Genomic DNA, 26,746 nt, shown 5'->3' on the forward strand with positions numbered 1-26,746 from the left:
TTGGCGACCTACATCTAGTGCCGACCTGGCGACCTACGAGACGTGCTCTCCCTCGATTTCTGCATACATCCCATCTCTCGGGTCTCTCGGAAATCGGCTCTCGCACCGAATGTTTTGGGAGAAACCGAGTAAGGCGCAAAGATTGGCCTACGTGCACGACTACCTTCGAAGACTTCGGAGCAATTAGGCACGCCCTCCCGGAGATCCCGAACATGTTGTGTGATTCTTACGCTAAACAATGCCTATATAAAGGCCTTACCTCCAACTCTAGGGGGTAGATGTGCAATTTAGTTCTCACAACTCTCCAGCTCTCTCACATTTAGCTATCTTAAAATCTTTGATTCGCCAACTTAAGCATCGGAATGCCCACCCCGAGTAAAGCAACCCAGGCACTCTGACATTGTCCTTGCAGATCGCATCAGAGCCACCTCTCCAGCTCATCACCATTCAGTTAGGCAACAAAACCATCTCTCCAGCTCGTCACCACTTAGGCGTCAGAGCCACCTTACAGGTAGGAACAATTCAACTAGGCATCCAAGCCACATTCCAAGTAGGAATTATTCAGCCAGGCATTCAAGTCACTTGCCAGCCGAGGAGCTGCCAAAATGCGCATCATCAATTCCAAAATGGGTGTTGAATAAAAGAATGAATGGACTTGATTTCCATTCTAATCAAATAACAATAAAAGAATGTTGTATATGTTAAGTGAAATAAAATAGGAAACTAGCAAAGATAAGACAACTAAAGGCATCAAAATGAGAGCATGTACTATCCAAATAGGAAAATAACTACCGTGTCACTGTCAAGGGAACTAAATCACTACCACTACGAAAAAAGCTAAGAGATGCAAAATGCTATCAAATAATACCGATAGCAACTACTAGCAACAATGAGAGAATCAAACAAATGGATCCTAATTAGTGAACTTACCTTGAATATTATCTGAAAGAAAAAGATATACAGTTTAGCAGTTGATAAGTTTGGCCCAAGGAAAGTAAAAAATGCTTTTCATGTAGCCCAAGGAATGAGAAAATGATGATGGAAGCTTGTATACTCTTATATATGTTGCACTGTTGTTGTTTCAGGAATACTTTCAGTTTCGTCTCTTTGATGTGTACACAACCAAGGGGGTTTCTTGAATCCAAACTGATATGTGACTTTAGGGACATGTAAAGATGATTCTCATGCTGTGTAAAGAATTGAGTTTCCTCTCTTTGGTGGAAGTCTGGTGTCATCATTCAAGGAATTGAGTTTAGGCCTAAACAGACACTACAAGAAAAACAGTTTGGACCGCCGGCTTAGATCTAAGGCGGCCGTCATAGGTCCATCGTCTAAGTAGCTGCCGACCTAGATCAAGACCGCTGCCTTTGGTGGCCGGTTCGGGGCAGTCCAAATTTCATTAACGCGGCGGTATGTCAAGACCGCCAACTTAATGTCATTAAAGGCAGCGTTTTTAATCGCCAGCTTAGGTTTTGTCAAAAATTGTTGGTTTCCTTAGGCGGCAGTTCGGACCGTCGATTTTGATCCTAATTGAGCGCCACCTTTCGTTTAGTCCAACAATGTAAAATAATTCAAATAATGAACCCAATCTACCCATTTAAAAGTGGTGCTATCTGTATCCTTGTGCTTATATGACCCTATTTACATATTTCACTATCATCAATAGAAGTTTACCAGTTGCCAATATAAAAAAAGCTTATGTGATGTCAACAAACTGGTGTTCATGGAGTTTTTTTTCTATTTCACCACTCTTTCTTTAATATTTCAGATATGAAATCCTTCTATTTCCCCTATATCAAGATTGAATCATTTTCTTCTTTACAATAGAACCTATACCCTATAGGGACTTTTCTCCTTCACAACCTACACCACAAGTCTATCTTTTTTTTTCATGTACCCAATGAAGTATATACAGCCAGAAGGGCACCTCGGAAAAGAGCTCTTCACAATGAAGCATATTTACCAAAATGACCTCAAGATGAATGTATAAGATGAGAATACAGAACCTGAAGACACCTTTTCGATAAATGAAAGAAAATCTACAAAATTAAAGAAATTGAATCTACCAAAAAAAAACTTAAGAGGTATGTGGGTAACAAACCTGGAGAGTGAGACACAGCAGCTCTCCAAGTCTCTTCAATGTGATCCTAGAGTAATATTTTGACACGACTAATATGTTCTGAAAGCATATATGTCAACTAAATTAATTTGAATATCTAAAATCATAAAATCTTGAAAAATAATATGCCATATAACTGGATGTGCACAAGCCAATTACATGCTCAATAATTCTCTGTTTTAGATCCTCTGCTGCTTTCTCACCCAAATGACCCCCAAGCATCTTCTTTTCATTCTCAAACTCATCCCGATATGTCTCCCAAAGAGTATTCCACTGGATCACCTCCATTGTGGTCAGCTGTTTCAACAACAACCTGAGCGGGCAGGCATGTAAAACAATAGATGAATAAAAATTGGATGATTTCTTGGAATAAAGAAGAAATTGGTATTAAAAAAGCACCAATGTGGCCAAATATATACCTAAATGTTGGAATTTCACCTAGATTCTTATCCTCCAAAATAGAGCTAAGAAGGCTTGACTGCAATGGATCATGTGGAGACAGCACTAAATACCAACAAATTTTCCGTAGGACCTGCAAGTGGGAATAATTGCCAGGAAAAACCAAGGTAAATAGGGAAGACATGAATTCAAAAACAGTACTTATTGGTATCCATTGTGCCGGATCTTCTTTGACAGATGGAATCTCATAGATTGCCTTGTAGCTACGACAGATCTCAAGGTAATCATTGTTATGGGAGTGGTACCTACATAAAGGAAAAGAATCCAATTTGGGCTTTATTATGAGAAGAATGACAGGAAAAGAACCCCATTCAATACATAACGACCCAAATCATTCTACTTAGTGGGAAAAGGATCATGGATTGGGTTCTCATTCTTCAGTTTTCAAGGTATATAAGTTACAATAGTATCTATCATCTAGCTTGTAAATATCTGCAAGCAAGACTTTGATCGTGGCTGCTGGTAGCTAAAGTGCAGCACAACTTCTGCAATTAATTAATTAAAGAGTGAATTACTTGATCGACTGATAGGCTTATCCATGATGACTGCTATTGTTTATCAGTTTGAATTCATTTAACTCTCATACCCCACATAAAGACCACAATACAAGTCAAGTAGTTTATGTTTTTGGCTCCTAACCAGCCATGGTGTCCATCTAGTTATGCATCTAATAGCGGTTATTTGGGGGGATCAACCTTCCTTAATTTAGTTGAACTGAATGATTTATTGCTTTATTTTTAGTGGATAAAATATTTAAATAATAAAGTACTCAAGGGTATAGTAGTCTATCCAAGTATAGCTTCAGCCATTAAAAACCTCCCAACACCATGACTATGATGTTAATGGCTTCTCAGTTCAGCCATTAAATACCTCCCAACTTCAGCTTCAACTACTAAAGGACAGCAATAAGCTTCTCGGTTCAACCACTGTTATATCAAATGGCCCACAGGGGACCAAATAGCAGTTTGACAAATTTGACTATGATGTTAATGGCTGCTTCCCAATATTGAATCAAACGGAGTTTCCAAACAAAATTTTTAATGCAGAGCTGAAATTAACTAAATACAGAATAGTACGCAGAGATAATCTAACATGGAAGTGTTAAAGCTATCAGTGGATTAAGTGGTGGTGCAAGGAGCATAAGAAAAGAACAGATAAACCACTGATATGATAAAACGCCAAATGACAAAATGATAAAACCAAATCCTAATTGAAACTAGTAAATTAAGGAATTAGGACTAGATGAGTGACCTATGCCCAAGATGGATGGGAAATAATGACAGATGTCATGATGCAAAGAACTTCCTGGGTAGGTTTTTACGATAATTTCTAATGGGGAACGATCTAGCAAATGCTAATGAAATGATGATGAGGGTTTACACAAATTACATATGTTTTAAGTGAGTTAATAACCAAGTAGATAAACTATAAAATTCAATAATTTAATATGTATGTGTTTCAAGAGCATGGGCAAGGGCAGACTCAAAGGATCTATCTGAATCTGAACTACTTGGGCCTTTAAGATGGAAGTTATCATGGAACTGCATATAAACATAAGCATCCATAAGGAGTCAAAATAATCTACAGGAATAACATCAACAAACTGAAAGTGAAATTAACAAGATTTTCAAATGGAAATAGCACATACCCAATTGACAAGATGTATTCTGCTATCCTCATTAAGTGGTTTGGCAGAAGTGAAAGTAATGAAGCCTGAGATAAGAAAGTGAATCTCCCTAGAACTAGAATATCCTGCAAATCCCGTATTACTTGGTGGATACAAGAGATAAAATTTAAAAAAAAAAAAAACAAATTATAATAAAATTTTCAGAGGAATAGTCATTGTTTATGACCCCAAAAAGAGTTTGTGCCACTGTCACCTAAAGACAAAGTCAACCAGTCAGATACTTGTTGCCAACTGAAGATAGGTTTCCTCATTTGGTACACTATATACAAAAGTGCTTAATGTAGATTGCAAACTGTAAAAACAAAGTACCCATAAAACTGCAAAGTCCTTAAAAGAGTTTACATGGAATAGTGAAGAATCTTGTTACAGGTCCGCGAATAGGATCTCGTTACGGGTCAGTCCACGGGGAAAACCTCCTGTTTTCCCTTGTTCCTCCCTTGTCTTGAGGAACCTATCTTGGCGCCTTAATGGTGATTTGTTCAAGAGATCACCAACTCTCCTCTACTCTGTCTTGACTGAGAATTTTGATGCCTCTATTGAATATCATTAGCTCCTTTAAATAGGAGATTACAAGAAGATAAGAATCCCACTTTTAGGAGGACTCCCTACTGATCTATACTACTGAATTTAGATAAGAACACTGAACAGATAAGACTCCCTACTAGATAAGATAAGACTCCCTACTAGATAAGATAGAACTGTATCTAGCTAGATAAGACGAGTACACTGAATTAGATAAGATGAGAACACTGAGTTAATCGCCCATTACTGCTGCTGTCCATCACTGCTGCTGTTAGCGGCTGTAAAAGCATCCATAACAAATCTTGTACGAGGAGTTGCAGATGATGTCTCCTTGGTTAAAATGGAAAAACATGACCAACTTCCGAAAAGTAAAAGGCATGCACATGTTGCACATGTACAAGAAAAAAAGATGTGATTGAGTTCATATGAACTATATATGACTGACAAGAGTATTTTAGATATGACTTGTGCTGAAGGAATATACATACATGGGGTCCATTACCTTGTCCACATTTTTCTTGGATCCTCACTTTCAGATTTGGGCTGGCTTTGTTTTAGAACATGGATCTTTATGCCATCAAATAATACTTTTTTGCCTGTCAGTAAAGGGAAATAGTTTAGTACTTATAAAAAAAGGGAAATAATTCAGTACTTGTTTGGGAAGTTGAAGGTGCCTTTCAAGAAGCGAAATGAAGATCCAACCAAGCAAATGTAATCTATGTTTTTATCTGATCTATTTACTTTCATAAAACTCATGGGAGTACTTAGGTGATTGACCCCTTGGTATTTAGATCCTTTTGCATAGAAGCTACCACCAAGCATGTTTATGGGGAAACAATACTCATCAGAATTTACATAAACCATAGTCTGTAGCATACCTCAGACTAGATCATGATGCCATAAATGGTCTGAAATTCTAGGTTCTTGCTTTCCTATTTCTATCATCATTCATCTGAGACTGATGGAAACTTGTTTTGTAGTTATTATTTGCTCCTACGCCAATTCTAGCATTAGGACCATCAGCAGCTGAATGTAATAGCCATAACATCCCTGTCATCATCTGAAGTATGTGCACTTTGGACTTGTTACAAGTCCAAGCCTAGTGCACTTATGCATTGGACCTAAATATTAACTTATTTCTTCAGGGATTTATTATGATCAGTCTAACTTAGTCTCATCCACCATGCTTCCTCCAAGCAGATATCAATGCTCTACCCTTACAAACTTCTCCAGTAGCCCAAAAGGCAAACACAATTTTGGTAGATATATTGAAAGACAATTCTCAGTAACACTTGATGAGATTAGCAGAGATAAAAGCACAATAAATAAAGGTCAATATACAAGTGTCACAAGCAAAGAGAATAGCACATATGACTATTGCAAAGAGGATGCTTACAATGCATATTTGAAAGGATTCTTAGTAGACTTATTAATAGGTAACTACTAGCCCGATCATCAGTCAGGGAGCTTCCATTAGCAGCTGCATCAGGATGGGTTTTCTGCCTCCGCCTATTATGGCTTGCCAGACGTCTCCAACAACTTCTCTTCCCTTCATCAAACTCTTGAAGAACATGAAACCTGACAATAAGTGAAACAATAGCAAAGTTAACTTCAGGAATAACATTTTTCAAGATACAACCATATAATAGAAAGATTTCAAAGCAATAACAATCAACATCAAGTCCCAAGTTGCAAAAACAAGGAACATATGATAAGGGTCAAATGGTTAGACCATGATGTACTGATTGAGTTTTCTTAAAAGATTAAACACAATTAGCGTCTCATATAACAGAAGGAGTCATCACGATTGTCCTATTTCATCAAAACAGAGGCTACCAAAGGAAAATCACAATGCAAGCAACTATATGGTATATGGGGTTGGCTGCACAAATGCTGTTTTGCCTTTCCACTTCATTTAATGCCATATACTCAACTCAACAAAGCCTTAACCCAACTATATGGTATATGGGGTCAGATATTTATTGCCATATCCATAGTTAACTTGTGAATCATAAATCATTTTTTACTACCTCAATTTGTGTTCGTTTTAGCCTCCCCGTCGCTCTTCTTGATCCTTCAACTTGCATAAGATCACTTCTTCACATTAGTCCATAGTTGGTTTTTTATACACATCCAAACCCCCTTTAGTTGTGTTATATCCACACACTAGTTGATCCTCTCCAACCCAGAGTCATGGTATATCAGTTGGCACATTTAATTACTGACAGGATTGTATTTTATGTACCAATCATAACTGGCAGTTCAGGAAATGGTGCTGGTATTGTTTCTACTAATACTGTAATTAGAACTTTTATAACTTGTTTTTATTGCTGAATGGAGTGACAAATTAATTTTATCTACAGTAGGTAAGCCTTACAGCTTCTCGTTGTTCACTAACTTAGACACTGTTTGGCAAGTCTTTCTAATAGATCTTTCAAAAGCCCAGCGGATCAAAATACCTGCAAAGTTTTTGAGAGCTCTTCCATACAGATAAATCTTCAATATAGATTTTGGTCAGAAGTTATGGCCTAAAGACATATAACAAAACGGGCAAAGAGCATGAAGCTGTTCTCAGACTTCAATTGAGGATTTTTCAGAGCTTGGGGTGTTATTGCTGCATCCTCATCTACAAGACAGAGATCTGTTGACGAGGTAAAAAGAAGATTCGACTATGGATGGGTTTGTGGCTGTAAAAAAGAAGTTTAAAGAGCTGTAAAAAAGAAGATTCGACTATGGATGGGTTTGTGGCTGCAGGACGATGGAGGAGAATGCTGAAGTTTGAAGCCAAGGAGTTTCTGCTTGAAGAGCTGAAAAACAAAGGAGGGGCAAGCTTGAAGATTAGGGAAGGGAAGAAGGCCACAGTGCTGTTGCAAGGTATGGAAGTGATTAAATGGTTCAGGGAGTATGTGAATGAAGCATGCCTCAAAGGTAAACAAAGAAACTGGAAGGAATGGAGAACTCAAGAAGGGAAGAGGTATGTTGTAGAATGCAGAAGAAACAGTAAAGGGGGTTACTTGGCTCTTTCTGAATATTTCGGGAAAGGAAGGAGGCAACTAGTCTGCTTTCCTGAAGGTAGACAGGGACTTGGATGGAAGAAAATCAATGGAATACTGGAAGAGTTTAACCACACCTGGAAACCTTGCGTTTGGATCTACTGAAGGAGAATGGTAAAACCATCAAACTTTCAACTGAAGATGAAGACCAGGTCCAAGAGCTACTAGCCTTTGGACAGAACAGGCTGGTTGGCTATTCCAGGAGAGAAGAGTGGGAAGATAAATATGTGGTTCAAGTTAGAAATCCAGTTAGCAACTGGAGGAGAGTTGCAGACCTGCTCGTATTACAGCTGAAGTTAAAAGGGATGTTTATTCTAACACCTTTTGAGAACAGTAAAGCGGTGCTTGATCTGACTGAAGATAAGTTAGAGCTCTCAGCTATCAGTTTTCAATCTAAATATGGTGTGATTACAATCTCTAAGTGGAACTTTTCATCTAACTCTAAAGAGTTCTTCACTGAGGACGGGGTGGTGGTACGAGTTCTTGGTCTGCCCCTTCATTTGTGGAAACAGGAAGTGGCCGCATCCATTGCACTGTTATGTGGTGGTAATCTTGCCAGAGCCTTTTGGGGGGACCTTCGATCAGCAGCTCTTCTATTGAACGGAGTGAAACCAGAAGACATACCCAGAAAATTGGAGATAAACGTGGAAGGTTGCTTCTACTCAGTTTGGCTGGCCTCCTCCATAGAAGCTACACTGTGGAGGGAGGCTCGCAAGGAAGGGGATGAGAAGGTAGAAGAAGAGGCCCTACATGGAACAAGGAGATTGGTAATCTCAAAGGTTGATCAGTCTTTCACCGATTTGGGTAAGCAAAAACTGGAGACTTTAAAAGAGAAGGGGCAGATGGGTGGTCAACTACGTGGAGTGCAAAATATCAAAAGGGAGTGCAGTAAATCTTATGCTCAGATGGTTAAAGGCGGCAAGAAGGAGGTTTTAAATCAAGTTATGAAGGAAGATTAAAGGTTTCAGACCAGTTGGAATCAAAAAAGGGTGAACTTGAGCCGAGTGTCCCAGGTACTGAGTGTGAAGTGGTAAAGCCTCACGTGCCAATGCAAGTAAGCACGCGTGGGCCTCAGAAAATTGTTGGGCATGTTAAAGAAACCAAGGGTGGGCTGTGTCCTCAACTTAAGTCGGCCCAAATCAAGCCTCACTTAAAGAGGGCACATGACTCACTTAAGTTACACGTGTTTGGGAAGGGGAAGCCTCCAATAGATGGTAAAAACCATCTATTTTCTTCTCCTTTTAGCTCCTCCTCTCATATCTGTGCGCCAGTTGCAGATTCGGCCACTTCGTCACTATAATGGATTCCGTCCAAGAAGGTAAACCATTTATCCCTGGATAGGCGAAACCCCAGAAGCATAAAACGGCGGGATCTAGACCTTGTTGAAGACAGTGATTACTTAGATGAAGAAGATAGTTCAGCGAAGGTCTCCAGCTCGTTACAGTGGAAACCCTCGAAGAAGTTGCCGCATAAGGAACAGGATCGCCGTAACCCCAGAAGTGTGAAGAGTAGTGAGGTCTTCGACTCTGATTCGGAAAGATTGACAAACGATGAAGAACTTGTTGATTCCGTTTCAAATTTTGAAGAAACCGCTAGCTTGGGAAGTATCGACCTCTAAAAGCCAAGAGATATATTGGAAGAGGGTAGAATAAACACTGAACTGTTATTCCTAGAGGAGGAGACGGATCCGCAAGATTCAGGTACTATCAAAACGCAAAGAAGAGTGAGCCTTAGCAATGGAGAACATATCTTTCCTAAACTGGGTATGCTATACAAAAGACAGGTGGAGTTGGGAACACTGAAAGAGGTAAGTGTTAGTGGTGTTAGTGAAGGGGTATTTCAGTCTTTGTACTTGTTGAGAATGCTGATGTGTACTGTTATGTTAGTTCGAGTGCCTCTTACTTAAAGAAGGGCACTCAAGTCTTTTTCAATAAGTCAATAATATAATAATAGGTCTGGCCGAATCAAGGGATTAACTTTTTTCCCTAATTCGAACCAGCCTTTCTCTCTTTTCTCTCTTCTCTCTTTTCTTCTTTCCTCTCCTACTTCTTGCTGTCTACTTTACTCTACAGTCAACGAACAAGACAGAATTCTATGGCAGGTCAAACTTCAACATGGTATCAGAGCTAGGTTCACCAAATCAGACTTGCTAGAATTCTGCCTTCTGCGCATTCGAATTAGGGTTTCACTTGGGGTTCTCAGTTGTGAGTTGGAGACTGGGAAAAGGGCTGAAAAGGAGTGATCGCCCTCTTCCCTAGGAGGTCTCTATGCCTCCGATTGTGTCGTTGGTGATTGGTTGCTGTGGTTTCTAAGCCCTAGTTAGGGCTGGTACGTGTGGTGCAGTGGTGTCTCAGCCCTTCGTATGGTTGGCCTTCAGGCGATGAGGTAAAGTTTTTTTATATATTTTTTTTTGTTATGGAATACATGAGAGGTGTAGTACAGTTCGCATGATGGGTTTTCAGATTGCAGTATGCTAGGGTTTATGCTAGGGTTTATTCTGGTTTGTGTGTGATTCGAATGGCAATAGTGTTACAAGTGTGGATTAATGTTGGTGGTGTTACAAGTGTGGTTTTCAGCTTTTGATATCGCTGAAATCAGTGTGTAGACCTCGGTGAGTAGGGGTTGTGGTGTTGTAGTTTTCAACATTTAATACTGCTGAAATCAGTGTACAGACTTCGGTGAGTAGGGTTTGTGGTGTTGCAGTTCTCAGCTGTTGAAATCAGTGTGCAGATTTCGATGAAGTGTCTGTGTGTAGTGTGCAGTGTGTAGTGCTCCTAATTCAGTGCTCAGAATTAAGGGAGTTCGGCAATGGCAGATAACAGTGATAGTAAACCTAGTGTCATGATATCTACTGACTACCTGAATGTCCAAATGACCTCCATTAAACTGAATGGAGAGAATTATGTCCCTTGGGCCAAGTCTGTAGAGGTTTTTCTGAAGGCGAAGAAGAAAGTGAAGTATATAAGAGAGGAGAAACCCCCCGCTAATTCTCAGGAGTATGAAGACTGGGAACAGGAAGATGCACAGATCATTACATGGTTGTGGAACAGTATGGAACCCAAAATCAGTGTGAACTTCATGTTTCTTGACACAGCCAAAGAGGTGTGGGATCATGCCAAGAAACTGTATTCAGGTCAGGATAATACCACTAGGGTATATCAACTGTATCAGGAATACTTCAATCTGCAACAGGGAAATCAGAGCCTTGAGGAGTACTATGCCAATGTGAGGAATATCCGTAATGAGTTAAATGTCTATCATCCTCTCACTTCAGATGTCAAAGTTCAACAGCAACAGCGAGAGCAGCTTGATGTAACACGGTTTCTGGTGGGGCTGAAGTCTGAGTATGAACCAGTACGAGCCCAGATACTAGGGGGATCTGCTCTTCCATCTTTAGAGGAGGTGTTTGCTCGTCTTCGGAGGGCTTCCATTGGATCTATGGACTCTAATGTCTCCGATAAATCAGCATTTGCAGTGTCAAGAGGCCGAGGTGGCAGAAGTGGGACTCGAGGAACCCAGCCTGGCAGGAGTGGTAGTGGTGGATCTACACATATCCGTGGTGGTGGTCGTACTGGAGGCAGAGATTCAGGGGGAGCTCGTGGTAGAGGACGTGGCTCGGGTCCACGGAAGTGTACTCACTGTGGTTTGGATGGACATACCATTAACTACTGCTATGACTTACATGGTCCTCCCTCGACGTGGGCCAACCATGCCATGACTAGTGACACCAGTTTCAGCCCTACACAGGAGAAACGGTCAGCTGACCCGATGCCTTCTACTCCCTCAGATGGTCCAGGCAAGGAGATGGTGAGTGTTCCTCGTGATGAGTATGAGAGGTTTGTTCAATCCAAGTCGCAGCAGAACACAGCTTCCTTTGCACACTCAGGTATGGCTTGTTTGGCATCCACACCCAACCCCTGGATTATTGACTCTGGAGCCTCCGATCACATGACGGGAACTCCAGGTGTGTTTTCATCTCTCACTCATTGCTCAACATCACAATCTGTTACCCTTGCTAATGGCTCCACGTCATCTATCTGTGGTGTTGGTAATGTTGACCTAGACCCTGTATCCCTATCCTCTGTTTTATATGTACCTAAGCTTCCATTTAATCTTATGTCTGTTAGTAAGCTGACCAAGTCACTTAAGTGCTCCATCACTTTTTACCCTTCTCTGTGTGTTTTTCAGGATCTCAAGACGGGGATGAAGATTGGTGGAGGGCATGAAGCCGGTGGACTGTATTATCTTGATGGTGGTGGACGAACGTCAACGGCTCTTCAGTCATCCATTTCTCCTCTCCAGTGGCACTGTAGATTTGGTCATCCTTCGCTGAAAGTGTTGCAGTCCTTAGTCCCTTCATTGAGTCAACTTTCTGTTTTAGATTGTGAGTCTTGTCAATTTGGGAAACACCATCGTGTTCCCTTTCGTTCTAGGGTCGATAACCGTGTGTCGAGTCTTTTTTCTTTAATTCATTCAGATGTTTGGGGTCCTTATAAAGTGATGTCATATAATGGATACCGATATTTTGTTATTTTTGTTGATGACTGTTCAAGAATGACGTGGCTCTATTTAATGAAAGAAAGAAGTGAATTATTTTCCATCTTCCAGAAATTTTATGCTGAGATCCGTAATCAATTTGGTGTTCACATCAAAATTTTCCGTTCTGATAATGGTCGTGAATACTTGTCTTCATCTTTTCGAGAATACTTGGACCAACATGGCATTATACACCAAACTTCATGTACCTATACTCCGCAACAAAATGGGGTTGCTGAGAGAAAGAACCGCCATCTTGTAGAAACGGCACGCTCCCTCATGCACCACATGAATGTTCCCAAAACTTTTTGGAGCGATGCAATGCTCACCTCTTGTTTCTTAATTAATCGGATGCCCACGTCTATCCTTGATGGTCGTTCTCCTTTTAGTGTCTTATTCCCCAACATGTCTCCGTTTCCGCTTTCTCCTCGGGTATTTGGGTGTGTCTGCTTCGTTCATAATCTGAGTCCCGGGACTGACAAGTTAGATGCACGTTCCATGAAGTGTATCTTCCTTGGTTATTCCCGAACTCAGAAAGGGTACAAGTGTTATCATCCTAGTTCTCGTCGTTCCTTGGTATGTGCTGATGTTACATTCTTTGAGTCTACTCCGTTCTTCGTGGGGTCCGGTGCTGCTGCTTCCCCCACATCACCACCTCCTCTTCCTCTTCCTGTGGCTGATCCACCTCCTTTGGTTCCAGTCATGCCTACGTCCTTGCCTCCGGTGCCACCATTGGTTGACCGTCCACCCATCCGTCACGTGTATACACATCGCCCACGTGTACCGGCTGCAGCTCCTCCAGCTTCATCACCGTCGACAGATCCAGCTCCAGCTTCGACACCAGCCTTCGACCTAGATCTTCCTATTGCCTTACGGAAAGGTAAGCGTACTTGCACCCTTCACCCTATTTCCAATTTTGTTTCACTTACCCACCTCTCCGCTTCCCATCGCCAGTTCATATCTTTGTTATCCTCCGTGGTTGTTCCTAAGGATGTCCAGGAAGCCCTTACCTCTCCAGAGTGGTGCCGTGCTATGGAAGAAGAGCTCTCTGCTTTGCATCATAATCACACTTGGGATCTCACCGCTCTTCCTCCTGGGAAGCAGGCTGTCGGTTGTAAGTGGGTGTATAGTGTTAAGTACTTGCCAGATGGTCGTGTTGAGCGCCTGAAGGCGCGGCTGGTTGCCAAAGGGTACTCCCAAACCTATGGCATTGACTACACGGAGACGTTCTCCCCGGTTGCTAAGATAGGGTCAGTTCGTGTCGTCATCTCTCTTGCAGCTATGTCTGGTTGGCCTCTCCATCAGCTCGATATCAAAAATGCCTTTTTGCATGGGGATTTGCTCGAGGAGGTCTACATGGAGCAACCACCTGGGTTTGTTGCTCAGGGGGAGGATGGTAAGGTATGTAGACTTAAGAAGGCTATTTATGGACTTAAACAGTCCCCTCGAGCATGGTTTGGTAGGTTCAGTGAGGTGGTCAAGAAGTTTGGTCTGAAACAGTGCCAAGTTGATCACTCTGTCTTCAGTCTTGACTCTTCGGCAGGTAAAATAATATTGGTGGTGTATGTGGATGATATCGTTGTGACTGGGAATGATAAAATGGGCATTGACAGATTGAAGGCATTCCTACAGGAACACTTTCAGACAAAGGACCTTGGCAAGTTGAAATACTTTTTGGGCATAGAGGTAGCAAGATCTAAGCATGGCATTAATTTGTGCCAGAGGAAATATGTGCTTGATTTACTGGAAGAAACAGGATTGTTGGGTACTAAACCGGCTGAGACACCTATGGAAACAAATACGAGGCTGAGCAGTGATATAGGTGAAGTGTTTGAAGAGCCTGGAAGATACCGACGACTTGTAGGCAAACTAAACTATCTAACCATTACTCGGCCAGATATTTCATTTGCAGTTAGTGTGGTGAGTCAGTTCATGCAGAAACCTTTGGTCCCACATTGGAATGCAGTGCTAAGGATTGTGAGGTATCTGAAAGGAGCTCCTGGTCGTGGTTTGCTGTACAGAAGTGGTGGAAAACTGGTAGTAGAAGGATACACCGATGCTGATTGGGCAGGTTCTATGTCTGATAGACGATCTACCACAGGCTATTGCACCTTTCTGGGGGGTAACCTGGTAACATGGAAAAGTAAGAAGCAAACAGTTGTGGCAAGAAGCAGTGCAGAAGCGGAATATAGGGCCATGGCACATACTGCTTGTGAACTAGTGTGGCTGAGGAACCTTCTACAGGAGATAGGATATGACATCAGTACTCCAATGAAGCTCTACTGTGACAATCAGGCAGCGGTTCATATCTCTTCCAATCCAGTGTTTCATGAAAGAACCAAGCACATCGAAGTTGACTGTCATTTTGTGAGAGAGAAGGTGCTGAATGGGGTGATAGAAACTGCATATGTTAGTACGGGAAACCAGTGGGCAGACTTGTTTACAAAAGGCTTGAGTCGGGGGAGAGTGGACTACATATGTAACAAGCTGGGATTATATGATATATACTCACCAGCTTGAGGGGGAGTGTTAGTGGTGTTAGTGAAGGGGTATTTCAGTCTTTGTACTTGTTGAGAATGCTGATGTGTACTGTTATGTTAGTTCGAGTGCCTCTTACTTAAAGAAGGGCACTCAAGTCTTTTTCAATAAGTCAATAATATAATAATAGGTCTGGCCGAATCAAGGGATTAACTTTTTTCCCTAATTCGAACCAGCCTTTCTCTCTTTTCTCTCTTCTCTCTTTTCTTCTTTCCTCTCCTACTTCTTGCTGTCTACTTTACTCTACAGTCAACGAACAAGACAGAATTCTATGGCAGGTCAAACTTCAACAGTAAGGCAGAGTGCATCCCATCTAATAAACGAGTCCATCTCATATGTGCAGCCTAGTCAAGACATCAGGCCAGAGAGACAGGAATCAAACTTGGAGCCTTACCTAAGGATTCACGTAGAGGGAAAGAGAAGTGAAGATTCTTTGACTGTAGAGGGTGAGGAAGTATTGGTTGTACCTAGTCCGCTTCCACAGCTAAGTCTAAAAAAGGGAAAGGGCCTAGTATTGAATCCAAGAATTGAAAACCAGTCGTTGGTCCACATGCAACCATCTATGCTAATTCCAGGTAAGCCTGTCCATTTAGTTTTAGATACTAACTTGGGTTCTTTGCCTGTAACAGATGTCCTGGAATCCCAACCAGACCAACCAACTAGTAGTAGGGAAGTGGCCATTGATAATGATGGAGTCCGATCAGAGAAGAAAGTTGGGTTGTTAGAAATGAAACAAGAGGAGTTAGAATGGATTTGGGAGCAGATTTGTGCCCTGCTAGAGGAATATAAATAGAAGGAGGAAATGATAGAGGTGGCTCCAAAAAACCCTGAATCAAAGGCAAGAACCAATAGATTGGGGCAGGAATTAGGAAATAAAGGGCAGAATAGGAAGTTAGTGGGAAACAAGGGTAGGAAAAAGAAGAAACAGTCTCAAGTAGAGAGACTAATAATGGACATCGAAGGGAATATCGAGTTCAGTGGTTGAAGGGAAAGAAAGAAGGGTTCTAAATGAAGGAACACTTTACTGGAGGGCTAAATTCTTGAGAGGTAATGAAGATAATAAGCTGGAATGTAAGGGGTTTGGGTAGTGCCAGAAAAAGGAGATCAATTAAGGAGCTACTTAGAAAAGAAAGACTTGATGTTGTGACGTTACAGGAGACAAAATTAGCTAAACTAGATAGAAGGTGGGTCAGGGAGATCTGGAAAATAAGAGGGGTAAGATGGTGCTCAGCTCCGTCATGGGGAGCCTCGAGGGGAATAGTAACTTTGTGGAGGGAGGACTTCGGAGAACCAATAGAAGAGCTAATAAGAAACTTCATTGTATCCCTAAAATTCAGAATGGTGGAAGATGGATTTACTTGGGTGCTAACAAATGTGTATGGTCCAAATAATCACAGAGAGAGGAATGAGTTCTGGGAGGAGCTTCATGGGATTCAAGGTTTGTGGGAAGGTCCTTGGTGTTTGTGGGTGATTTTAATGCAATAAGATTCACAAATGAGTCAAATAATCCTAGGCAGGCCATTACAACTAGTATGAGGAAGTTCAATGATTTCATAAATTCCTGTGAGTTATGGGAGCTTCCTCTACTACAATCTACCTACACTTGGTCCAACTTCCAAGAAAACCCAATCTGCTCAAAGCTTGACAGATTCCTATTTAATGAGGGTTGGGAGAGCCACTAGAGAGGTTCGGTGGCTAAGGCCCTACCTAGGATAACCTCTGATCACTACCCTATAGAAGTAGGACAAGAACCTCTTAGTAATGGACCTAGACCATTCAGGTTTGAAAATATGTGGCTGACACACCTGGACTTCTTGCCTAAGGTTAAGGAATGGTGGAGTGAAGAGTTGAGAGAAGTGAAATGGGATGGGGTTAAATTCCACAAAAAATTAAAAAGGTTGGGAGGCAAAATAAAAGAATGGAATAAGGTTCAATTTGGAAGAGTGGAGGAGGTAAAAGCTATAGATTATTGGTTCAGATTGAGGAGTTAGATGCAAAAGAATCCCAAGGGATGATGGATGAGCAAGACAGAGAAATGAGGAGGAAACTGAAAAAGGAGTTGAGGAGACTTTGTTGAGGGAGGAGATCTCTTGGAGATAAAAATCCCGACATAAGTGGATCAAGGAAGGGGATGGGATTACCAAATTTTTTCATGATTTGGCTAATGGGAGGAGGAAAATTTTGATACTAAAGCTTGAGGTTGATGGTGTGGAGATAACCTCTCAAGAGGAGATTGCTAGTAGGATTGTGGATCACTTCAAATCCATCTTTCAAAGACCCTTAGAGAATCGGTTAATAGTAGGGGAGAAGAATTGGCCAACTTTGAACCAAACAGATAAGGGATGGTTGGAAAGAATGATTGAGGAAGAGGAAATTAAACAAGCTATTTTTTCTATGGATAAAGCTAAGGCACCGGGTCCTGACAGATTTACAATGGCATTTTATCAGGACTATTGGGACATAGTCAAAGAAGACTTAATTGGAGTATTTAGAGAATTTGAGGATAAAAATTTTGTGAGTCCTAGAATCAATGCCACCTTTATAGCCTTAATTCCCAAAAGGAATGATGCCAGACACCCCAAAGATTTTCGGCCAATTAGCCTGGTGACAAGCATCTATAAGATTCTGGCAAAAGTGCTCTCTAGGAGGATCAAAGTAGTTCTCCCCTCTCTCGTTAGCCAAGCACAAGGAGCCTTTATACAGGATAGACAAATTACAGATCAGATCCTTATTGCAAACGAGAGTGTGGAAGAGATAAGGAGATCGGGCAGGAAAGGATTTGTTTGCAAACTGGACTTGGAGAAAGCCTATGACTTAGTGGATTGAAATTTCCTGCTGGAGATGTCGAGAAGCCATGGATTTGGGGATTAATGGTGTAATTGGATAAGAGGATGCTTAAACTCTTGTTGTTATTCAGTGTTGGTGAATGGGGTGGTTAAGGACTTTTTTCCAGCCAATAGAGGCTTAAGACAAGGGGATCCACTCTCTCCTTTCCTCTTTACACTTGTTGCTGATGTCTTTAGTAGGATGATCTCCAAAGCAAATGAGGAGAGCCAAATAAAGGGATGGAGAATAGAGAGCAGAGGCATTCCAGTAACTCACCTTCAGTTTGCTGATGATATTGTTATTTTCTGTGAAGGGATTGAGTTGAGCAAAGTGGAGAACCTTAAGATTTTAATAAGTACCTTTGAGAGAGTCTCCAACTTGAAGGTAAATTTTGATAAAAGTTGTATGGCTGGAGTAAACTTGGAGAATAGGGAGATTGAATCCATTGCAGAATGCTTAGGTTGCAATATTTCTTCTTGGCCTTTGACATACTTAGGGCTACCCTTAGGAGCCAGCCCTAAAGAAAGTAGTTTCTGGGCCCCTATTGTGGAGAAATTTGATAAGTGCTTGGCGGCTTGGAAAAAGAATTACATTTCAATAGGGGGTAGGCTAACTTTAATTAAGGCTACACTTGCCAACCTTCCAACCTACTTCCTTTCTGTGTTCAGGATTCCTCCAAGGGAGGCTAAGAAACTAGAGAAGAGAATGAGGGACTTTCTATGGGAACCAGGAGAGGTGAAAAATGATCACTTGATCATATGGGAGATAATTAACAAACCAAAGGAAGAAGGGGGTTTAAGGATAGGGAACATAGTGCTGAAGAATGTAGCCCTTCTTGGAAAGTGGCTATGGAGACGGCCCCGAGAGAGAGAGAGAGAGATTATGGCATGAGGTGGTGGCAAGCATTCATGGTTGTGCAGGAAATGGTTGGGATTCCAGGACATCTCGCCGAGCTACTCTTACTACACCTTGGAAGGCTATACATGGTATTCTCCCTCACTTCCTCAGATTCATCAAGTATGATGCTTGTTCTAGTAATGATATTCTGTTCTGGAAGGATATTTGGGTGGGTACTCAACCCCTCAAAGATTGTTTCCCCTCGCTCTATTCCATTTCCCTTCACAAACATGAGCCAATTGCAACTTTTCTCCCGAACCCGTTAAACCCCTTATCTTTAAACTGGGACTTTGGATTTCGTAGAGGGTTAAGGGATGGTGAGTCAAATTGTGTTATTGAGCTAAATCATTTACTAGAATCTGTTTGCTTGGACCACACTTCTTCTTATCAAAGGGTTTGGACTCCTTCCAAAAGGTACTTTTACTCGCTCTTCTTTTCTAAAATCCCTCAGTTCTAACCCCTTTTCCCAAGGATTCCCTGTCAAAGAAGTCTAGACGCGACCTATTCCCCCAAAAATTGTTGTATTCTGTTGGGAAGTCTTCTATGGGAAGATCAATACTTTGGAAAACTTACAGAAAAAGAGACCCTCGCTTTGTCTTTCCCCAAATTGGTGTTCCTTGTGTAAGGCCGAGAATGAGGACTGTGTCCATTTGCTGATCTCTTGTTCCTTTGCTACAGCTATATGGAGGTAGAGCTTTTGTTTATTTGGAGGTAGGTGGTCTTTGCCTTCTGATTTAAGCTTGTTATTCAACCCATCTGTCTTTGTTTGGCACACTAGAAGAGGTAAGGTCATGTGGAAATGTGTCAGGGCATCCACTCTGTGGACTCTTTGGGAGGAAAGGAATGCAAGAATTTTTTTAGAGAAGGAAAGAGGGTTAGATGAAATGAAGGATTGTATCCTAACAAGAGCAATCCATTGGCTGAAAACTATGGATATCTTTGATGATTTGTGGAGAAATTGGCTAGTAATAGTTAACACTTCAACAAAGAAGGATAGAATTCTGTCAGAATGAATTCCACCTCTGGAAGGTGTCATCAAGCTGAACTTTGATGGAAGTAGCCAAGGCAACCCCGGCCTTCAGGTATAGGGGGTATCCTAAGAAATAAGGACAGCAACATAATTTCCCTATTCTCAGGATCGGTGGGAGTGAGGGATTCCACAAGGGCAGAAATCCTTGCTGCAGTACAAGGAATTCAGATCGCCAACCAGCTTGGGGTGGGGCATCTCCTAGTTGAAGGGGACTCTCAGGTGGTAACCAGGTGGCTCCTAAACTTGGATACCACCATTTGGGGCTACAAAGATCTCATCAAAAAAGCAAAGTGGTTAACCAGTAATATGAGAGTTGAGGTAAAATGGGTTAGTAGGTCTGCTAATTCTTTGGCTGATGCTTTAGCCAAACAGGGGGTTTTTAGGGAAGATCTTTTTTGTGCTTCTATGTAAGTTGTTATTAATTTGGAAATCTGTACTTAACTAGCCCGAAGAGGTTGCAACTCGTACCTTTCCTTGGGGACTTTGTACTATTGTCTATTGTTGTTTTATAAAATCATTTCAATTATCAAAAAAAAAGACATATAACAAAACAGACAAAATCTGTACTTCCAATTTTTCTCTACACAATCATACATGTCATAGAAGCCAAACTCACCAGTTAGTGTTGCAAACCTATGGAATATAGGTCCAAAATTAATCCATTTGGATTTCAATTTTTTGAGAGAAAGGATGACTTATATTTCATTCAGAAAAAAGGAAGTACATGAGATAATGTTCAGCTTAGAAACGAAAAAAAATTAAAAGCCTCATAGAACTATACAGACAGAGAACTCTCACTATACAAGCAATCCAAATGAGCACCAGATTTAGCTAGACCATCAACAAGAGAATTAAGTTCCCTAGGAATCCAACACAGGTTTGCATTCATAGAAGATAAAAAGTCTCTAGCTTCAGCCAGGTAATCTCGAGGGACCTCCCTCTTTTCTCCTAACCACTTGATAGTGGTAGGATGACATTTTTATTTTTTAATCACCAGACCTGTTTGGATGACAATGACCACCCAATCAAATTTCCTTACTAGAGGATCCACCATGATTTCTTGATTGTCCATTAGAAGGCTGAACGGCATTTTTATTTTTTAATCATCAAACCTTGTATCACCTTTTTTTAAGGGTAAGTGGGAAAATCCCTGGTTCACGATCACGGGAACATAACTTAGGCCTTAGGCTCTCAGAGAAGCCACTTTGTGTGAAAGTTGTTGTGGGTAAGGTCCATATCAAGTCTACCCCTCCCAAGACTCTAAATATCTGGGACCAACATTAGGTAATGGTCCTAAACCCCATATTGCTCTTTTGGCCAAAATGATCTCAAGATGGGCAGAATACTGCTCTGGCAAAATCCCCTGTATATATGTTCCATGTTGCCATTTATAACTGTGCATATAGGATGTATTACTCTTTTAATTCTTGATTCAAGTATTTCTTCTCTTATTCTAGATTAATTTATTTATTTTTTTGTTGTGCAACACTTGCTGCAGCTTTTTCACCTCTACGATTAATTGCAGGAAAACTAGCTGGTTATGTTATTGTGACTCTTGCATCTTCTGTAATTTAAAATTTCACCTACTGCGCACTCCAAGTGTTAACCAGCTAGCTAGCTTTCTGGATTGTATACTGTACTATTCTTATCAGATAATGTAAGCTTAACTAGTATCAAAGCACATTGTCCATACCTAACTAGTATCAAAGCTTAACTAGTCATATAGCCCACATACTTGTATTGTATACTGAACTATTATTTTCTCAAATGGAAAGATCATCTCTGTTTTGCTAAGTATTTTTCATCATTCTCTACTTTTCTTTTTCATTTCTCTTTTTTTATTTATTTTCATGATATTATTTTTTTTAATGTTAGTTAAACCAGTCCAACAAATTAATCTTACCACGTTAGTTCTTATGCTAGACACCAACTAAGAAAGCATAGCATATCTTGTGAGCAAACATAATCATACTAATGTAATGAAATGATCAAAGGGGAAATCTAATAGCATTTAGGACTCACTAACTACAAACGAATGAGAAAAAAAAAAAAAAAAGATAGGAGGGAAAATGGAGAGAACGACAGTAGGAATGCTACCTTCTCCTCTCTTGCTCGAACGAACAAAGATCAGTGGTGCTTGCTTGAAATTTCCTCCTCAAACACAAAGGGATTTTCCTTTCTTCGAAGAATAAAATCTCTGCTAGCTACCTTGCACGAACCCTAACTATGGAATTTCTTTCTCGTCCTCCCTTAGAAGAACAAAAGCTTTTGTAGCTACCTTGCACGAACCCTAACCATTTTTCTTTCTCGTGAAGAACTATGCAAGTTTGTCGACAGAACCTTGTCTTCTTCAAGTTTGTCTTCTCGTGAAGAACTCTTTTCGCGCGGGAGAAAAGAGTTTTCTCTACAATCCTCTGCAATACTCCCCAAGTTTGTCTTCTTCCAAAAGAGGAATTTCTTGTCGACAGAACTTTGTATTCGCGCAGGAGAGCAGAATTTTGTCTGCAATAATCTCCAAGTCTTCTTCCAAATGAGAAATTGGCTGTCGAGTTCTTGTTAATAGCCTTCGTCTTCGCGCGGGAGATTAATTGGGAGAAAATATTTTTCCCTCCCCGCGTAACCGCGTTTCTCAAGATTAAACCGGTTTAATACCGGTTGGGTAAGATTAAACCGATTTAATACCGGTTTGATTTCGATTTATTATATAATCTGGGGAATAGACTACTGCAGCAGGTTTTAAAATGAATGTAAATGACAGCCACCTCAGATGTCCCTATGGCGGCGGTCAGAAAGACCGCCGGCTGGACTGTTTTTCTTGGAGTCAAAATAGCTGGTCAAGAACTCCTTTTTCGCTATTTTCTTCTTACATGGATCAATTTAAACAATGCCATCTATCATGTATCGTAGCCACTGGAGTGTTATGTTGTTGGGGCCTGGAACCAGATTGTTATTCCTGATACATTTATGTCCTTATGATTATAAACAAAAATCTACTATTGGTTTTTATTTTTTTTGTTCATTTTATCCTTCAGTAGTTTGTCAGATTTTGGATCTAAGAATCTGATCTAATTAAGAAGCGATGCCTGAGTTTGATCTATTTATAACCACCAAATGGAATATTGGCGAGGATTAAGGAAATTACAACTTTATAAGGGTAAAATACTTAAACTATTCATATGTTTTAGCTAATAGATTAAAGCTTACTCTTTGGAAAGATGGAAAATACTATTTTACTATTTATATATTTTCTTTAATTTTTTAAAATGGTAATATTTGAATAAACAACATTTAAGCATCAAATTCCTATTCTTATTCGAAATCCTGGTGGCAAATGGGTGTGTTGGGTTGGATTGGGTAAGGGATGAATACCAATCCATCCATATTGATCCACCAACTCATCATCAAACCTTCCTAATGGGTCACAACCCCCTAACCCTTACCCTGACCCACCAACTCACCATGACTCATCATCAAACCTTCCTAATGGGTCACAACCCCCTAATCCTAACCCTGACCCATCCATAATTTTACCCACACCCATACTAACCCACCTACCCTTACTTATAAAATGTATAAACGGATTGGGTCAACTCGTATACCCAAAAAACAACATTTTTAAGAGATCATCTCTCAAGACTGTCATATTGTAGATATGGGTCGGGTTGATCTATATACCTGGAAATTTCTTTAGAGAACGATTTCTCCCAAAACTACGATGTGACAAATACAGGCTGGGTCGACCCATATACCCCGAAAAACAATTTTAAAAGAAATGTCCCACTTCCATGAGAAAATACCAAAAATTTCAAATAAATGTAGATAATACCAAAAAATTATAGAAAATGCATGAAAATATTGGAAAAATTCAAAAAGATGCATGAAAAAACAAGAAAATTAAAGAAAAACACTAGAAAATTTCCGAAAATGCAAAAAAAAACAGAAAATGCATGAAATACCAGAAAATTGTAGGAAATACATGAAATACTAGAAATTTGTAGAAATGAAAAAAAAACAGAAATTATGCAGAAAAATACTATAAAATTTGCAAAAAAAATGCAAACAAGCATAAATTTTGCAAAAAATTTAGAAAAGTGCAGAAAATACAAAACAATGCAAAAAAAACAAAAATTATGTAGTAAAGTACTAGGAATTTGCAGAAAATGCATGAAAATATCAAAACAATTGCTGAATGTTTTCCATAAAATTCAGAAAAATGCATTAAAGTACCAAACAAATTGTAAAAAAAATAAAAAATTATAGAAATTTTTAAAAAATTGTAGATAATGCAAAAATGTAAAAAAAACATGCAAATAAAATACCTAGGGGTATAACTATCAATCCAACAACATTTAGTCATTAAAGAACTCAAACCCCACTTGATGACTTATTCACTAAAAGATAAATGTAACAAGGCACTCAATTCAATCACTTCAACCATTATCAAATGGCCCATACACTAACAAAATGTTCGCAGCACTAAAAAGCAATGTTTTTTAACCATCATTGACCCGGACGGTCGAACCGCTCAACCTGGAAACCGTCCAAGCAACTGGTTTCGTTTTACCCCTAACCCGTTCCTGGGTCAAAAACCGTTGACTCTATCAAAAATTGCTGACCCAGACAGTCGAACCGTCGACTCGTTTGACTCGACAACTGTTCGCAGTATAAAGTTGCAGGAGAGAATTTGTGTCAGATCTGAGGAAGAAGAAAAAGGAGAGAGAAGAAGAAGAAGATCAAAGAACTTAGAGTTTGTTGCCGCCGCTTCGCTATTGTCGTCGCCGTCACCATTATTGTCGCTGGTGAGCGTAGAACCACCCTCCTCTTCCTTCTTCTTCCCTCCTTCCTTTCCTTTATCTTCTTTTATTTTTTTCCTCTCCTTCCTTTCTTTCTTTTATTCTTTCTTTTTTTTTTCTTTCTCAGCCGACAACATCACTTTCTCTCATTTCTCAAATCTCATAACTCATAAAATATTTTCCCTAATGCAAATCGTCTGAACCATTCAAACTGGATGGTCGAACTGCTGACCCGGAAACCAGTAGCTAAAATGGTTCCATTTATGGGTCAGTTTTTAAAACCTTGGTAAAAAAAAGTGAAAAAAATGCTAACTGGACAGTTGAACCATCAAACCATTTGACCTAAGCAACAGTTCGCATGTTGAAATTAAAAACAAAAGACCCGAGGAAAAATCTATGGTACAAAAAATATATGACATAGGAGAAGTTCTGATCAATCAAAACCCCCCATGAATTTTAATAAATAACACCTGATTGGCTACACATTTATGATTTTCAGATATCATATATTTTCCGTCAAACCCGTACTTACTAGAGATGTTTTGGTGCACATTGGGATGTGCATGTGGGGCACACTCAAGGCTCAACGGGGCGCATATGTGAATTCCAATCAAAATCAAACACACCAATCATATTTTGATTATTCAAACTTTACAATAATTTCCCTCCTAATGGTAAATTTGTTAGAAAACTTAAAATTCAAACTTCACAAACCCTATAATTCACATTTGTGCCTCCATAAACGCCCCACAGCATACCCTAACCGTGTATTGGGTATATCTTCCATTGATAACTTTGGGAGATGTCCCCAAGGTTCAAAGTATCGATATTACCGGTGTATCGGCCAGTATCAACCTTTTTTTTAGTTTGACTTTTTTTACGGTTTTGGTTTGGGGCCGGTTTAAGTCCCAATTACCCTTTGAACTAGGTGCAAACCCGATACAACCCCTGTAGGGGCGTATCGGGAAGGACCCGATACGATACGTATCAGCCAATATGAGTCGATACGTAACAATTTTTTGAATCTTGGATGTCCCCAATGCACGCTGAGATGTGCATGTGTGTAGGGTTGCAAGTCGGGCCGGGTTAGGTCGGGTTGAGGCCAATCCTAACCCTAAGCCAACCCAACCTTCTTCCCATCCTTTAAAACCTTATAGAATTTCTCAATTTTAGATCTTAACTCAACTTTCACTACATATATTAATCCTATGTTTCATTAGTATTTGTTTGTTGACATTATTTTTTTGTTCTTTTAGTACAAAATTCAGAAAAAAACAAGTGTTAGAAATGACTATAGTTTATTACGAGTTATGACTTATGATAGATCTTTCTTGGGTGGCAAACAACATAGAGAAGATGAAGAATAAAATTTTCAAAAAACATAAAATAATGTTATCAAGGTTTTAGTCTTTTTGGTTAGGATTAAGTGAAGTGATTATCTTAAAAGAAACACATTATATTATGTGGTGGGGGCTATACAAATATCATGCATCTCAATAAATCGGTGTATGTTATATATTACACATAACTTATATTTATATATGACATGTACTAGAGTTGGGTTGGCTAAGGGGTCAACCCTAACCCAACCCGAAGTAAAGTCAGGTTCATGAATTTCAACCCTAAACCTAACCCGAACTTCAACCCGACCTGACTCAACCCAACTTTTGTGGGTTGGGTTAGGGCCAACCTAGCCCAAGTTGTAGCCTTACATGTGGGGCGCATATGTGATCTCCAAACCCTATCCCAAATCCCAATCCATTTGAAAGAAAAATCAGTTTTCGAAAGAGTTAGAAAAAATTTTAAAATTTTGTTTAGACATCTAGTATGGTTTAGCCATCCATATGATGAATTCTAAACCCTTCCAATAAGTGATTCCCATTCATTCTTTGTGCTGCATGATGCTTTAGGAAGATTGAGCAAACTTGTTGCAGGTCAAAGCAGGGGTAACTAAATTTGTTCACTTTTTTCTTCATCAGATTTATCGGAACGCCTGAAGATAGGTAATATGTATCTAGTTCAAGACATTCCCGTATTTCTTGTGTTATCCAGATGTATGAGGAGTGACCTTTAATCAGCTCTGTTACATCAACATTCTCTATCCCTTGAAATTCCATACGTTGAATTTCAGTTATCCTTCACTAACAAGACTTGCACAGAAAGCGATTCAAGGGGTCCAATCGTTCTTGGATTAAGCATTCACGAATTTCCACAATTCCAACTGCTTCATTATATTCCATCTCAGCCAAACAGTGGAGACATTTAAAAACTACACGGGTCCCCATT

The 26,746-nt window shown here is 40.1% G+C and overlaps 1 protein-coding gene across 3 annotated transcripts; it reads right to left on the reverse strand.

The window, feature by feature from the left end:
• Window positions 1-1,958: 1,958 nt before the first annotated feature.
• On the reverse strand, window positions 1,959-22,296 carry LOC104603291 (26S proteasome non-ATPase regulatory subunit 12 homolog A-like). 3 transcript variants are annotated; one of them, XM_088899111.1, is made up of 7 exons: window positions 21,765-22,296; window positions 6,184-6,365; window positions 5,290-5,383; window positions 4,227-4,330; window positions 2,539-2,823; window positions 2,279-2,432; window positions 1,959-2,179 (listed from the first exon to the last, which is right to left on the reverse strand). In XM_088899111.1, the coding sequence occupies exons 4-7, from the start codon at window positions 4,256-4,258 to the stop codon at window positions 2,078-2,080; spliced, it is 573 nt and encodes a 190-aa protein (XP_088755237.1). In that variant the 5' UTR covers window positions 4,259-4,330; window positions 5,290-5,383; window positions 6,184-6,365; window positions 21,765-22,296; the 3' UTR covers window positions 1,959-2,077. The 3 variants fall into 3 exon arrangements, 1 of the variants encoding a protein (XP_088755237.1); XR_016082986.1 differs by having other exon boundaries at window positions 2,086-2,432; window positions 2,539-2,597; window positions 2,720-2,823; window positions 4,227-5,383; window positions 21,765-22,295; XR_016082985.1 differs by having other exon boundaries at window positions 2,086-2,432; window positions 2,558-2,823; window positions 4,227-5,383; window positions 21,765-22,295.
• Between the last annotated feature and the right edge of the window lie 4,450 nt (window positions 22,297-26,746).

The sequence above is a fragment of the Nelumbo nucifera genome, chromosome 2, assembly GCF_055504915.1.
Source record: "Nelumbo nucifera cultivar China Antique chromosome 2, China Antique-T2T, whole genome shotgun sequence".
NCBI classification, from domain to species: Eukaryota; Viridiplantae; Streptophyta; class Magnoliopsida; order Proteales; family Nelumbonaceae; genus Nelumbo; species Nelumbo nucifera.